Genomic DNA, 15420 nt, shown 5'->3' on the forward strand with positions numbered 1-15420 from the left:
AACATCTATCTAATTTGCACAATGAAATGTGCTCTTATCAACAACTTTTCAGATACACTCACATTAATAGCTTCCAAACTATTTTCTTTGAGCAGTGCCCAGAAGATAAGATGAGAGACCCTACAGGGCATAGGCTTTTTCACACCTTTAGCAGTAGCAATTTTCATTGTAATTGTTAAGTTTGTGCACAGGAAAGTAAAATATCGTTACAGGCCCAGACCCCTTGAGTTGTGATTGACTTTCCGTAGTATTTTGGTTTGTCTAAATCAGAAATATTGTTCAGTGAATTGTAACTGCCTTTATTCCTTGTTTCAATGCATCAACTGGGACATTTCAAGAGAACGCTGGATTTTTAAGTTTATTCCTGCTTCACATTACAGGCTTAACTCAATCTATTCTTTATTGATACTTGCTTAATTTATTTTGATTGCAAGTACTTTAGTAAAGTAAAGTATGGACGAAAACTTGGTTAGATGATTCTGTTCCAGGCCGCAATTTCACCACAAACAGAATAAATAAGAAACTTAGGCAAATGTAGATTGCATCTATGCTATACAATGTATATCATTAAGTTAAATTCTTTTGTTCTGATTCATGTCTTTTGACCATGCAACACATGCTGTTACATTACATTATGTAAACAGTGATCTTGATATGACACAATTTACAAAATCAGCTGCAGTGTATAACAGAGCTTGATTTTCAAATAGATTTGAAAATCACTAAATCATTGCTTCTCTGGCTAATTAATATCTGGCAATAAGCACTGCATAATGCTATGTTATTCAAAACTGCACAAGTGTGTGCACAATGGTATGAACAACAAAATACACACCACATATTAGGATGCCTGAATATTACAACCACACAAAGGATGTTAGTGACTTTGTTCAGTGATAGAAAATTCAAGGTTTAGATCATTAGATTTGGCAGATATGACAGAATATTCTCTTCTTCTGTTTTTTAACAAGGAATGATAAACATCCAAGGATAGATTGATCTGCAAAGTAGAGTAACACAGTAAACGGACAGAGAAGCACACCACCATCCATGGCTGTTATAAGTAGAAACAAAACACAAAGAGACTTGCCAGCAAGAAGAGGAGAAGGAAGACGACAAGACTGAGGAAAATGGCCACGATGAACATGATGGCATGGGTGAACTTTTGATACTTCTCCTTCTCAGCCTCCTCCTTGGTCTTGGGCCCGATCAGGGGTGGCTTGCGGGGCCGGATGCGGGCACCGAGGAACGTGCGGTGCCGGTGGGTCTTCTGCTTGGTCTTGTTGTGCTGCGCCTCGTGGAAGAGCTTCAGGAAGGGTGTGTCCAGGGGCCCTGTGGTGTTAGACACCGTCAGGTTCCAGCGGGGGTACAGAAAGTTGATGTTGTACTTCTGGGCCCAACGGGCAAAGATGGCCTTCTCCGTGACAAAGAGGTGGCCAAAAGTAAGATGCTCCTCACTCTCCTTGTAGTACGTGCACTGTGACTTAAACTCGGTATCATAGTAGTGGTATGGTGTCGTGTCATTCGGGTGCTCCCTTTACAGAGGATGGACATAAATAACAGAGTATCAGACTTACATCATGTTTGAATGTGAACTCTTTTCAAAGAGCTAACTCACAGCTTAACAAAGGACCTTGATCAAGATCTTGTTAAATCTTACATCAAACCAAAAACACAATCACCTTTTTTCCACTTTTACTGAAGTATTACACTCTTCAGATACATATGATCAGAACCATAATCATTCTTTAATGGTCTTTATGGTTCTATCTACTTTAGTATGTTGCTTCATTTTTCAGCACCAAGAAACATGTCCCAAATTATTATGTGCATCTATGCACATATTTCAAAATAACAGCTGTAAATACACACTGATTTCTCAGAACTTTACTATGAGTCTTAAAGCCTTATCTTTATCTTTTCTTTCAGCCAGATGCAATGGATATGTTCAATGATATAAGATATGCTAATACTCTGGACAAAATATATAGAAATCAATCAATTTGACATTTAAAACTATCGTACTTGCCTGAAAAAGGGGGAGGTACAGAAAAACATCAAAGACATTGAAGGACAGTACACTATCACCCAGTATATACCTTTCAAGACACAGCCACTTTTCTGGAACTTTTTTTTTCAAGATTGAGGTTTGCAATAATTGTAGTCTGTCATACCTGTAGTTATCACAATAGTAACCAAGGAAACAATGGTAAGGCAGTTATGAGAATTGACCCATAGAAGACTAGCTAGTTCCAAGTATACTCAGGCAGGTGTTTATGGGAAACATGTGTCATAGCAAAATTCAGCTCACCCTCAATGGGTTAAGGCTGTAGATGCAGCAACTAAAAAGAAAAGAAAAATGGCAACTTCCAACAATAACTGTCAACCTCTTTGAGGATGCAGGGCCCCATTCTTACTTGCAGTAGTTATCTGGAACGAGTCCAAAGACATCCACCCGGTTGCAGACATCCAGGGCAAACAGGAGTGTCATCCAGCCGGTAGATAGCCATGTCTTGGCGTCCTTCCTGTGGGGACGACACACAAGACATATCACATGACATTTTGTTCTGTTTCTGCATCTGCTCATGTTTCACTGGGATTTGGGCTCACAGTTATATCTTATTAGCATCCTCAAGGAGACATGAAACCATCTTGAAATTCTTCATAAATATTTTTCCTTTCTTTGAGATTTTACCTCACACAATTCCAGCTGAGTGTTGCCACTTTTAAACACTGTCAACAAAAACACACATGATACTTTCACACAAAGCTCTACCTGACATTTCACCAATAAATTATAAAACATGAAGGAGCATTACTGACAGGTTACTGACATCAACTCCATATGGCCACAATATTATTTTGCGCATCAAATAAGGATTAATCTCACCAGTCCTATATCATAAAAGAAAGAGAAAATTCAAACAGTGCAAGCTCTTGTTATCATATCCAGAATTTTCAGATAAATTCCTGACATGTATTCTCCAATGCTACTCAATCATGAAACATGCCATAAGCCCTGATTTGATCCATGTGGAAGTGGTCCATTTAATGTCATGGATACACACACTATTTTGTCTGTGGAAATAATCCAAAGTCTCACATTTGGCGAACATCAATATGGCCCATCTGAAGCTTCAAGCTGACTCTCTGTATTCACATCTCACTCCATACAATAACTTCCTCTTAAAATAAACTTGTATGAAAGATGTTAACAGTCTTTCTTCTTCATTTACCTTTCTCTCTCTTCTTAAAACACAGAAACACCAGGAACACACCGGAACACACAAAGGAACACACACACTAACATACACACTAAAACCTACTGGTCTTCTAAACATAAAAAGAAAAAAAAAAGGAAAAAAAGTCACATATTATTTGTATATATATTAAAAATCATCACTTCCATACTTGTCTATAGAAGCTGTTGCCATAGCAATGTGCTTAAAAATACCTCCCCAGCTCTCTAAGCTCTTCTGCTGTATTAGGCAAAGCCGCAGGGGGATAGAAGAAAAGCCACTTCAGGTGATGAACTCACGTGGGAGACCACTGCTATTAAAGTGGTAATCCTTTAATGCTTTGCTACAGTTGTTTTTTATGTAGACCACACCTTTCCGGCTCTGAGTGTTTTTGTGATCATCTCCTATCCTGATGCTCATCATTATCTCAGCATCCCTCCTCCTCCCCCATCTGTCCCTTTACTTTACAGTCTTTGTTCAAAAAACAAAAACATGACAAGCTTAATACATCTGTAATAATGAAACTAAATAAAAATAGAATAAAGCATGTATCAAATTGAGCTACCTCACATCATAAAACCGATTAAAAAAAATGCCAGATAAGATTTCAATGATTTTTTTATTTTTTTTTTTTTAATTTTGTATTTTTTGTCAGGCCAATTTCTGCACAGGGGGAAGTTTTCAACCTTTTCTAATGAGATATCTATAAATCTCAAGGATTGGCTGTCCCTAACATCTACTACAAAATCATTGTGCAACTTGTCGATTTGTGAGTATAGCCACACACAGTAGGTATATCACAAAACAAAATGAAGTGTATACATTCTCTTTCTTTCCAAGAGAGGTGTGGAAGTATGGTGTAAAAAAAAAATCTGACCAAATATGGGTTGTTTTTCAAGCTACAGTTAACCTCTACAAGAAAACTCAATAGGATACTCTACATGTTCATGACTGTACTGTATGTTACATTAAGTTGTGGTGAAGATATTGTTGAATACATTTACCACTTATAGGTGAATGCCCGTAAGTATGTGATGGTCACATGACATATATATGCTCCCCAACATGACACAATTACCAGACTGTCTAAACTCGACACGACTAGGGTATGACAATAAGAGATTCCTTTCAAAACCAAGACAACATCTATCTTTATTGCTATCTGTGGCACCAAGCAATCTAGTTCACATGATTATTAGTGCAGTGGTAGGACATTCCATCATTCAAACCATTCCTCCTTCCCTGTCCTTTTCTTTAATTGTTTTTCTCTCCTCAGATAAAAATATGTCTGCATTATCTTCGCAGAGAGCAAACAGCTTATGGCCTTGGCATTCCTGATTCTAGGAAATAGAAGCCAGAATTCCCTTCTTGATCCCCGTATACTCACATATATTTCTCTTCTTTGTATATCTTTCCCCCTTTGGGAAATGTCAAGCCATTGCACAGAGACAGCTCCCATGGGTGATTAGATGCTTGGTCTATATATGAGTTATTTACCCTTCTGTACCAATCCATGGTTCTTGCATGTCACACTCCATCAAATGGATTTATAAAAGAACATTTTGTTGTTGTTGTTGCTGTTGTTGGTGGTGGTGGTGGTGCGAATGTGTGTGTGTGTGGGGGGGGGGCATAGCTGCTACTTACAATGATCTGATTTAGGCTGCATTCATGCAAAACTAGAAATGCGTTTGTAAACACGTTTAGTCGCTATTAAAACGTGTTTAGTTGCGTTGATGCGATTTTTCCGCGTTTCAAAACGCCGATCTGAAACGCGGAAAAAAAGGGCGTTTTGAATCACGATCGCAGAAACCGCATGAACGCAACCGTGATTTCAATCATGATTCTATGATGTCATTGTGCGCTGTGCGCATGCGTGTCTCGTAGGGTATCCCACAGCTTCTTGCTCTGTTCGCAAGCTTGTGTACGTCTTATGAGTCGTGTGTTTCGGTACCATACTTGCACTTGTTTGTTTACATCAACGCCATACACCGATTCTATGCTAGTATCCAGCTGTTTAATATGATAATACATGTTATTACTCTCCGATTGAGTTGATAATAGTAATGGCTGCAGCGCTGTGTCTACCAAGGGAAACAATTGGAGAGACGAAGAATTTATTCCTTGATCTGTGGGCAGAGCCTGAATGCCACAGCCTATTGGAAAGTATTCACCGAAATAAAAACGTAAAGGCCTACAATAAACTGACTGATCAGTTGGCATAAGGAGATCAGGCTCGAGTTGCAGAGACAAGGTCAAACTGCGCAGTGCGCTGCGCAATGGCAAAGCATGAGCAGAGCCAGAATCAGCATTGCGAAAGCCCGCATAAACGCTCTTCCGCGGAGACCGTGATTTGAAACGCCATTTTGAATCATGATTCATGTTTGTGATTCTGGCTACGAGTGTTCACAAGTACAGTCAAACCTATCAATAGCAGATTTTTTTTTTTCTGCACACGGCAGGTGGCTGCGATAGACAGGTGGCCTCTAAGGCACAGGTTTGACTGTACACTTTTTAAGTGATTATCATACAACAGACAAAGAGAAAATAAATTTGAATGAAGACACAGTAGAGCCCTACAAAATTTGTTCATCCTGTCTTTCCATTGTGGAGAGAGGATCAGTGGAGTTTGAAGAGTCAACAAAAACAAATAACAACAGCAACAACAAACTCATCAGCTCACAATATGAGATACAATGCCACTGATATACAAGAGGTACATATATGACTTAATATGAACATTACATTAGGTGAGATTCATAAGGCAACCACACTGTCATCATATCTGCCTGCAGTAACAAAATACTTTGATTGATGTAATCAATGCACTTGTCAGGGTTTTATGCCAACACCTCCTCAGAGTAGCTTGGTGCCCTGCGAATGCAAACAAGCAGTAACACAGCCCGACATGTAAATACATTCAGGTTTCCTCTCTATTACTCTTTCACCTTCTCTCCATCTCTCTGCCTGTCATCATCTCTACCCTTCACTCTTTTCCATCTTAACCATCTCTCTCCCTGCCTCTCTCACCATCTGATGTGTGATCAGCCGATATCACAATTACGTTCCCCCGCACTGCCTCCTTACCTAGTGATTCCCGTCTCCCGCTGGAAGATGCTCTCCGCCGATATCATCTTTCCCGAGGAGAGCACGTAGAATTCGGTGGCCGGGAAGGCCTTGGAGAAGTTCTTGGCGATGTTGTAGTGCTTGTCTCGCCGCTTGTTGATGCGGGTGGTGTAGAGCCAGGGGATGATCAGCATCTCCGTCCGTGTCTTCTTGTTCACAAAGATCTCCATCTGTTCACTCTCACTCTGGTTCACCTGGAGGTAAAGATAGTTACAATGTAATCAAAAGGTTACTATCAAAGATAGTAGAGGAAGATAGGAAGGCGCGTGATAAAAATGGAAACAAAATGGCTACCCTACATGACGATATAAAAGAGAGCTAAGTACAAACTCAGTACACCTTTTCCAAATGTAGTGGTATTTTTATTATCTTAAAAAAATTAAAAATTATAGTCCTAGCTTTTTTTCGATTAAAGGGATTATTTTGAAGAACAAGATTTTAAAGTAATAAGGATTATTTCGTGGATGTAAAAATTTGGCAACAATATGATCTAAAAACAATCAAAGACACTTGATAAACAACAACAACTTCAAAGACAGCACGTCTCAGGTGATGAGTGTCTTTTTGTTGTTGTTTATCAAGCGTCTTTGAGTGGTCTCAGGTGATGTGCGTAATATGCTTGAGGACCGCGCGCTGTCTATTTGTTTTGTACAGGATTAGCGCGCACTTTCCTGTCTTTTCAGTTAAGCGTCTTTGGTTACCATAAACACACATCTACATTTGACAGCCACACTGTAACAATGGACCAAGTCCTTTGAATTATATATCCAATTGGTATGAAAATTGCATGGTAGATGTACATGTGTGCGGGGGACACTGTCACAAGTATATTTTGTTTTGCTGCAGAAGTAGTAATATGCAGATCAAATGAACATGTTTGTACCGACACCTCCTTGGGCAAAAAGAAAAATAGTTTCCTTCTTATCATACAGTGTATTTGCTCAACAGGCAAGGCTTGATAATCAATATAACCATCATAAATATTGTTTTGATATAAGAATATCAAATATATATGTGGCATGTTTCATAATGATTTGAACCTGATACTGACAACCAGCTATTTACCATGTTTAAAATTTGTAAATATCTTTGTAAGCAGTGGTTATATGAGACTGCGATAGTACTTGCCAGTGATTCTGACAATCACTTACCTTCAACAGATTGACATGACCCATAACCCTGACTGTGGTCTTTGACCCCACATCCTTCTCATAGCTACTGGTGGGGGCGCTGTTCATGCGGATGACACAAGGATAGGTGTCAATGGTTGCACCAGCACTGCTGTTGAGGAGCTGACCAGAGCTGGAAATTACCGCACACGATCTGCACAGCAGCCGGAGTTTCTGCCGGGAATGATTAAAAGTGATGACTATGTTTACGCTTGATGCTTCTCATCTTGAAAAAAACAGAGAAAAAAACTCTTATCAATATTCACTTATATCTTTCTCCCAATTTCACAAACTCAATTTCTCGATATGAACTCGATACATCCTTGTCTAAACATACAGCAGCACTTGCAACAGGGAACTTTTTTTTTTCTTATGTGTAGATGCACACTTCTAAAGATCTGTAAATTTCCAATATCATTTTTCCTCATTCTTTGAATCTATTGCAAAATCCATCCCTCCTCCTCAGCATCATCTTACTTTAATCTCTGTCTGCACAGCAATGGGATTGTTACTGCTGCAAAGAGAGAAGACTTTATATTATTAATGTCTGAGGAAATTTACACACTTGAGGCAAAATATAATTTGTTTGCATCTTCTTTTCTCTACAAAGTCAACTCAAGAGAATCACATAATTTGCATGGAAGCAGCAGATTTCTAAACATGCCTCAGAGGACCAAGAAAAAAAAAAAAACTTGCACCGAGAGCATTATATGGAATGCCTTTGAGTAGCACTGATCCAATTTGTCTTGCTAAGATTTGGAAGACAGAGGGTTTTAAGGCTGATATTTTCCCCCATCAGCAAAGTTTACTCCAGGGAATCAAACTTGTCATCTGTCTTGAAAGCTGAAGTCTGCTTCAGCTTTCTTTCTCCTACTCTGAATCCACTTTCCTTGCCACCGCCGCCATTATCACCACCATCATCAGTATCACCACTACCATCAGCGTCATTCTCTTTTCCTCTGCTTCTCTTTCTCACTCTTTTCATTTCTCTTGTCTTAAAAATAGATTCAACAGCAGGTTGTAGAAGCGAGGAGACTTCCTTTTCAGGCATCTCTTCACAATTTTGCTGTCAAACCATATCATGGTTCATCTACATCAATGCACTTTTTGCTGTCCAGTACTTGATACATTCCTCATAGCAATGTCCACACACTGTCCTTCCTTCTCATTCTGTTTCTCTTGGCTCGGCAATCATACTCCCTTCTCTCTTCCCAAAATAGGAACAAAGAAATAGACATATATAGAAAGACCAGATTTACACCATGTATCTTTACGCCCCCAGAATCATTCTGGAACTAGAAATAAATGCTTGGCTGATGTGCAAACTAATATCTGGGCAAATATAGCAAAACTGGTCCTTGCAGACAGTTTCCAATCAGAGCTTGATCAGTCCTTTAAATTCCATCTGATGGTGACAGGAGGGAAGAAATAGGGGGCAAACTGGGTTAATAACTCGCCCTCCTCCTCCTCCCACACACACACACACACACACACACACACACACACACACACACACACATGTACTCATAAATGCTTTGCCATCTAAGACATACACTGTTTAGATGAAGTGGTTAACAATCTTGAGAAAATCATCATGAGATGAAGGCACAAAATCATGAAGGGTTTTGTGGATCCACATAAGCAGGGAATTCTCCATAAAGACAAAAAACAAATCTCATCATAAACAAGACCATAGGCCCATTTACACTTGCTTGGAAAAATCGTGATTTTTCTAAAATCGCGACATTTGGGTGCAAGTTGCTAAGCAACTACACCCAAACGCCCTCGATACATCGCCAGAAAAATCGCCAGCCGGAGTGCGATTTTTTGAAACATCGCGAAGTTTGAGGCGAAGTTAGCGAGTGTAAACCCAAGCTGCAGAATTTTTCATCACGCGACTTTCGGTATCGGATTGCACCACCGGGAGTTTACGCGCGCTCCCGATCCCTCTTTGGGATGTGTAGAGAGTACGTCGGTCATTGGCCAGAGTACTAAGTACATTGTACACGGTACAGTGTACAGGTCTAAACCTCACCTCACTCTCCCTGATGAAACTATACGTGAAAACTACTACTAGTAGCAAATGTGAAGTTCCCAAACCACGTATCATCACCCCCATGACGACTTAACAAAATAATGTTCTCCCAGAAATGCGTTGATTGTGGGAGTGCCCATACTGCTCTCGGTATACGTTGTTTGTGGAACACAGGAGTACGTAACAAGTGTGAGTTCTTGCTGTCGCCTGATAAAATACCAGTCCTAACAAGTCCTACTTTTCATGCACTTTCGTCATATCGGCGAAATTTCATGATCCTCCTGAATACTGCTGTCATCAACTTTTCCATACTTAGATGAAGTTTTACACACCTACTACGTATGTGATCTAATATAGCAAGCTATGTATAGTTTTACCGTAAGTAAACAGTCTCGAGAAGCACAAATGTATGTGTGCATTGGTGCATATTGTACTGATAAAATGCCCTGGCTCAACGTTCCAACCAGCTAGCTGTGATCAAAATATACTGCACTGCAGTGAAAACCAACAGAACAGACAGAGAGCGCGCGCTTCCACTCCGCTACCGTGTTGAAAAGAGGTAAATTACGCATGCGCACTACCGACCAAAAAGTCGCGATGTTTCGTGAAGCTCAAACTTCGCATGCTTTTGCGCAAGTGTAAACGGTGGACCCAAAATATTGCGATTTTAAAAATCGCGATGTTAGTAAGTGTAAATGCGGCTCATGACAGAAAAGCAATAGCTCAGACAAAAAAAAAAAAAAAATTAGATTGATACTGTAAATCTAATGACAGTTTTAAAGTTGATTATTCAACACATGTATCCTTTCCACATTTTAAAACAGTCAACAGTTCATATGGCATGACGGTACATGGTATGTGATGCTCCGTACTCATCTCTATGATTATGCAATAAATGTCACTATCATTTTTCTATGAAGTCACATATTTTGAATCACTATGACACATGTAAAGCTGAGAAATTGTACTTACAACTGTATGTATAATTTCAAAGACATAAAATCAGAATCTCCAAGGTAAATGAAATAATGCTAGTTAATAATCAAAATTATGTCTGGAAAAAAATATGACTGCATTCCACGGAATATCACATAGCCATAAGGCCAACTGCAGGTAATCATATTTAGCACACATTATATAGATGATGACTGGCGGGGGAGGAAACATACCGAATGGTCCACACAAAGGGTTTGAAATGCTATTGAGGGAGGTTATAGGTTATAGCCACCCGAAATAGCATTTCAAACCCTGAGAGTGGAACGTTTGGTACATGTTCCCGACAACAAAAGTCATCATCTGTTATATCATGTGGGTTAGTCAAATTAGTGAAAAATATGATCGTTCAATCGTTTGGTATCATTTTTTATTTGTTACGTGAAAATGTTTTTCCATGGGAGAACATTACAAAAATGTTCTGCCCATGGGCGAACATAACCAAATGTGCCTCCATCACGTGACTGTGTTTAGCCAATCACTAAGCAGTAGTTGACTAACCCATTTAATATTACGATATGATGCCATGGTAGATAATCTAGCCTTTTCCTTTCTGGTAATGCAATGATTTTGTTCGAATAAATTTTTATAGGCTTTGCACTTGCTATTTCTTCTGCGTTCAATATGTTTATAAACTTTGTATTACACTGATTTTTACCTCCGCCAAGGAAGGAGGTCATGTTTGCATCTGCGTTGGTTTGTTTGCTTGTTAGTTGGATGGTTGGTTGGTTTGTTTGCTTGTCTGTATGCAAAATAACTAAACAAATTTTTCACAGATTTGGATGAAACTTGCAGGAAAGGTTGATAATGACACAAGGAACAGATGATTACATTTTGGTAGTGATCTGGGAATTTTTATGAATTTTATGAAGGATTTTTCGATATTTTGGCAGGTAGGATCAATGAACTTTGGAGTTCAAGCTGCACATATTTAAGGTTTCCCTACTTGCACTAAAGTGCATGCTTTAGTTTCTGCTGCGCAGGCTGGTGAGGCGACGTGCAGCTGGAAGTTGATGACCTAACAAAAGGCTTCAGTATTGGGAAATCGAGTGATTTTCAGCATGCACATGTATGGGTGGAAATCACTAATCTCATTTTGAGAACAAGATCAGTGGTGGAAATGATCTGCTTGGTGAAGGTCTGCACTCTCAGAGCGCTTCTCTAGTTGTTTTTTTTTTTTACCTCCACCAAGGGAGGAGGTTATGTTTTCGTTACCGTTGGGCTTTTTTTTTTCGTTAGTTAGTTTGTCTGTGTGCAAAATAACTCAAAAAGTAGTTAACGGATTTGGATGAAACTTACAGGAAAGGTTGAGAATGACACAAGTAAGAGATGATTACATTTTGGTAGTGATCCAAGAATTTTTTGGGAATTTATGAAGGATTTTTGATATTTTGGCAGGTAGGGTCAATGAACTTGGGAGTTCAAGCTGCGCATTTTTGAGGTTTTCAAGCGCGCACTAGAGTGCGTGCAATAGTTTCTGCTAGGGCGAGGCGCGCCGCGCAGCTGAGGGTTTGTGACGAAACAAAGGCTTCTATATATATTGGGAAATCAGGCGATTTTTCAGCACGCATACGTATGGGTGGAAATCACTGATCTCTATGGAAGAACGAGATCATTACTGCTTGGCGGAGGTCTGCGCTCTCAGAGTGCTTTTCTAGTTGTATTATTATGTTTGGTAGAATTTGTGATATTGGAAATGAAACTTTGACTTGAATTTACTTTGAATCATATTTAATATGTTTATGACAATCTTTATATGGATTCAAGGGTGTTCCTTTTTTCATATCTTCTTCAAATCTTCAATATCAATGAGGTTGGCATTCATTGAACATACTCTTTTCATGGGTTAAGATCCCTTCAGCAATGCCCCATGGTGATTTTCTTCTTCAACATTGTCCAAGCACCACCACAGCTGCCTGTCACTATAGCAGCGCAGTGTGCCAAAAGTGAATGAGGTTGAGGTGAACTGCTCATTTCTTCATAACACCATGAATAGCGTGGGTGGAAATATAATAGGGCGGCCAGGATTGAAAAGGCATACTTCTGACAGCTTTGGTGAGCGGGGACTTCAATGCCGGTTTCAACACCAAGGTAATGTACAAGGAAAGGGGAGAGAGAGATGGAGAGAGACAGGTAATAAGAAACGGATCCTAACTTAAATATTTGCGTTGATGCATCACATGCCGATTGGCTGCGATGCCTGATATGCTAAAGCAATCAGCGGGGTCTAGCCTGGAACTCAAAATTCAGATGCCCAGACTCATCCCAATCTGCTGCTGCTGCCACCAGAAGATTACCCCAAGACACCAGGCTGCATATCACACCAGCGCCATGAATCTTGCATGATGCGCGTGATATGAGCCTGGCTCAACTATGAAGCTTGGCAGAATAAATGCCCCTGGTATAGTCTCACCTCCAGGTTGCCTTGAGGTAATTCTTTTTTTTTTATCCTTGTACCTGAGATATGAACACTGAACCTATCATGCAACAGGTAATGTAGTATTTAAGAAAGCACATAAATCCACGGGGTAATCATGACACAAATATAGGATCAACACTACCCAAAACAAATACCTAGTACCAAGTTATAGCACTCGCAGCCTTGAGACAGTCTATAAACTGTTTTCCTTGCTAGTAGTAACTTTGTATACACTGTTCCACAAACAACACAGCAGATGAAGTCATTTTGCTGCAAATACGTACTTTGACAGCAATTACAAAAGCTGAAAGATAATTGCCAAGAATTTTTCTTTCTCCCAAATAGGTTTGGATGAGACAGCATCACATCTTCAATTCTGTTTTCTATCACAGAGGAAGTTAAGGAAAATGTGTTAATGAGTATCCTTTTTATTTACCATTTAACTATGCAGAAGTAAATGAAGTCTCAGACAAAGCAATTGATGTGCTGTGAGGCAGAAAAACGCAACCAAACTACAAGGCATTGTTCACTATAAATTACTCGAGTATACAAATAATGCAAATTTGTGTACCGATGTTGTACTGCATTTTAGGTTTAAGTGAGCTCATATAAACACACCCCCAACAATTACATTTACCTTCTTGACTGTATACCATTATCCTATGAACAGCTTCTGACCAGAAAAAGGCCATGAGATGTCACCAGCAGAATGAGTAAGATGTTTATTGACAGGTGTGAAACTGTGTGTATGTGTGTGTGTGTGTGGGGGGGGGGGGGGGGGGCTTGAGGTGGGGCTGAAAGCAAATCCCTGCAAGCAAGATTATTAGTTGTTGGTTGAACCACAGGCTTGCACGCTCTGCTGGCACTGCATGGTGGCTTCTTCTGAACCCTTGCTGGCCTAACGTTAAGTAGGTGGAGTATGCATGAAGCTTGTCCCAGGAATACATGATAAAGATACCTTCGTGCAACTAACACTTTCCAAATTTCCCTTGGGGAATGATAGAAACTAGCCACAAAGTTGACCTCCACAGAAATGTGTGTCACATTTCTAGACATGTACAAGTACAAGACGCTAAAATCATCTACACCTCTGGCGACAATCTTATTCTCTTCTTACGACGACACAAATGTAGAGCAAAGTAAATACGACTGAAATGTGATCTCATGATGAACACTAGAAAAACAACTTCATGTAAATGCACATAAAACAACTACATATAAATGCACATCACTAATATCTTTAAAAACACATGATACATGTACCATGAAGTTTGACAGCTAACATTTGTCAAAAGCAGACAAATGTTAGCTATTAATTTAGACAAATGATAGCTATTAAGTCATTATGCCACTATATTATAGTCAAGCTTGCAGTTAGTTTTTTTTTTTCATACTGTCAATACACTTTTGTTTCTTTCGAACTGTAAATCATTATTTATTCCTATTCTTTATGTGTGGACATTACAAGCTAGTGCTAAAGTCAACATCTGTTTATTCTTTGTCTCTTTAGTTTAATTTGTCTTTGTCCTCAAGTCTGTGATGCCATTTCATGGGATGAGAATAACCAAGCCACAGCTGTGACTATGCACATAAAATGCATGATAAATAAAATGTAAAACCAGAAACATCTGAGGCATAAAATTTTCTAAATTGGAGCTGACAGTTTTTGGTGGTTTTTTTTTTTTTTGCAGCATGACACTTCGGCTAATTGGAGCCACTGGCAGTCATTGCATTGTGTGAATGAAACTTTGCATACATGTGCATTTTACTTTTGTGAATCCCAGCTCATGGCGAAATTCAAGAAAATTTCATGTATGCGACAATGTCTGGTTTTACAGTAGTCTTTATACTTATTCAAGTGGAATGTCTTGAATCATAAGAAGTTAACTTGTCCTGTTGATGAGTAAAGTGGGTTTACTTCCTATCACATCCAGCAGTATACTGTAAACGTGGAAATTTTCGCGGTACATTAATTTTCGCGGATTTCGCGCTACGCTCGGCTAGCGCGAATTCAAAAACGCGCGAATATATCTTCACAATTTTCTACGCACATTTTGAACGGGATGAATTGTGTGCGCTTCATCGATGATACTGCTACGTAGTACAATGTACAGGCATGTTTACGCTACTAGTACTGTGCGAAGAGACGATACCCTAGATTGCTGTGTACTGTAGCATGCATGTGTGCACCGCACGCATCGATGCTACAGTCCCCCGTGACTACAGTACTAGAGTCACAGCTGTACTACGTATTTGAGTGCTTGTACTCGCAGTCGAGCCGCTCGCTACGTCGCTTGTCGTACGCTGGCATAGCAAGCTATGTAGCAGAGGCTTTGGATGAAAGCAGTGAATGTGTACTACAGTAAAGTAACCTGCTGCGGAGCGCGAATTTAAGAACCCGCGAATACGTTTTCGAGCCGCTCAGCGCGAAAAATTAATCGC

General features: G+C 39.6%; 1 protein-coding gene across 1 annotated transcript in view; it reads right to left on the minus strand.

Annotated features, from left to right (window-relative positions):
* Window positions 1–513: 513 nt before the first annotated feature.
* LOC139729815 (uncharacterized) overlaps window positions 514–15420 on the minus strand; it is a 29702-nt gene continuing 14795 nt past the window's right edge. Inside the window, exons 3-6 of the mRNA XM_071640742.1 lie at window positions 7514–7705; window positions 6324–6556; window positions 2418–2525; window positions 514–1535 (exon numbers count right to left, since the gene is read on the minus strand). Of these exons, the coding sequence (XP_071496843.1) occupies window positions 1058–1535; window positions 2418–2525; window positions 6324–6556; window positions 7514–7705 (1011 nt within the window). The 3' untranslated portion in view covers window positions 514–1057. The remainder of the gene's footprint in view (window positions 1536–2417; window positions 2526–6323; window positions 6557–7513; window positions 7706–15420) is intronic.

This window comes from Diadema antillarum, unplaced genomic scaffold (assembly GCF_040938485.1).
Source record: "Diadema antillarum isolate AM-2024a unplaced genomic scaffold, OU_Dant_1.0 seq00000264_RagTag, whole genome shotgun sequence".
NCBI classification, from domain to species: domain Eukaryota; kingdom Metazoa; phylum Echinodermata; class Echinoidea; order Diadematoida; family Diadematidae; genus Diadema; species Diadema antillarum.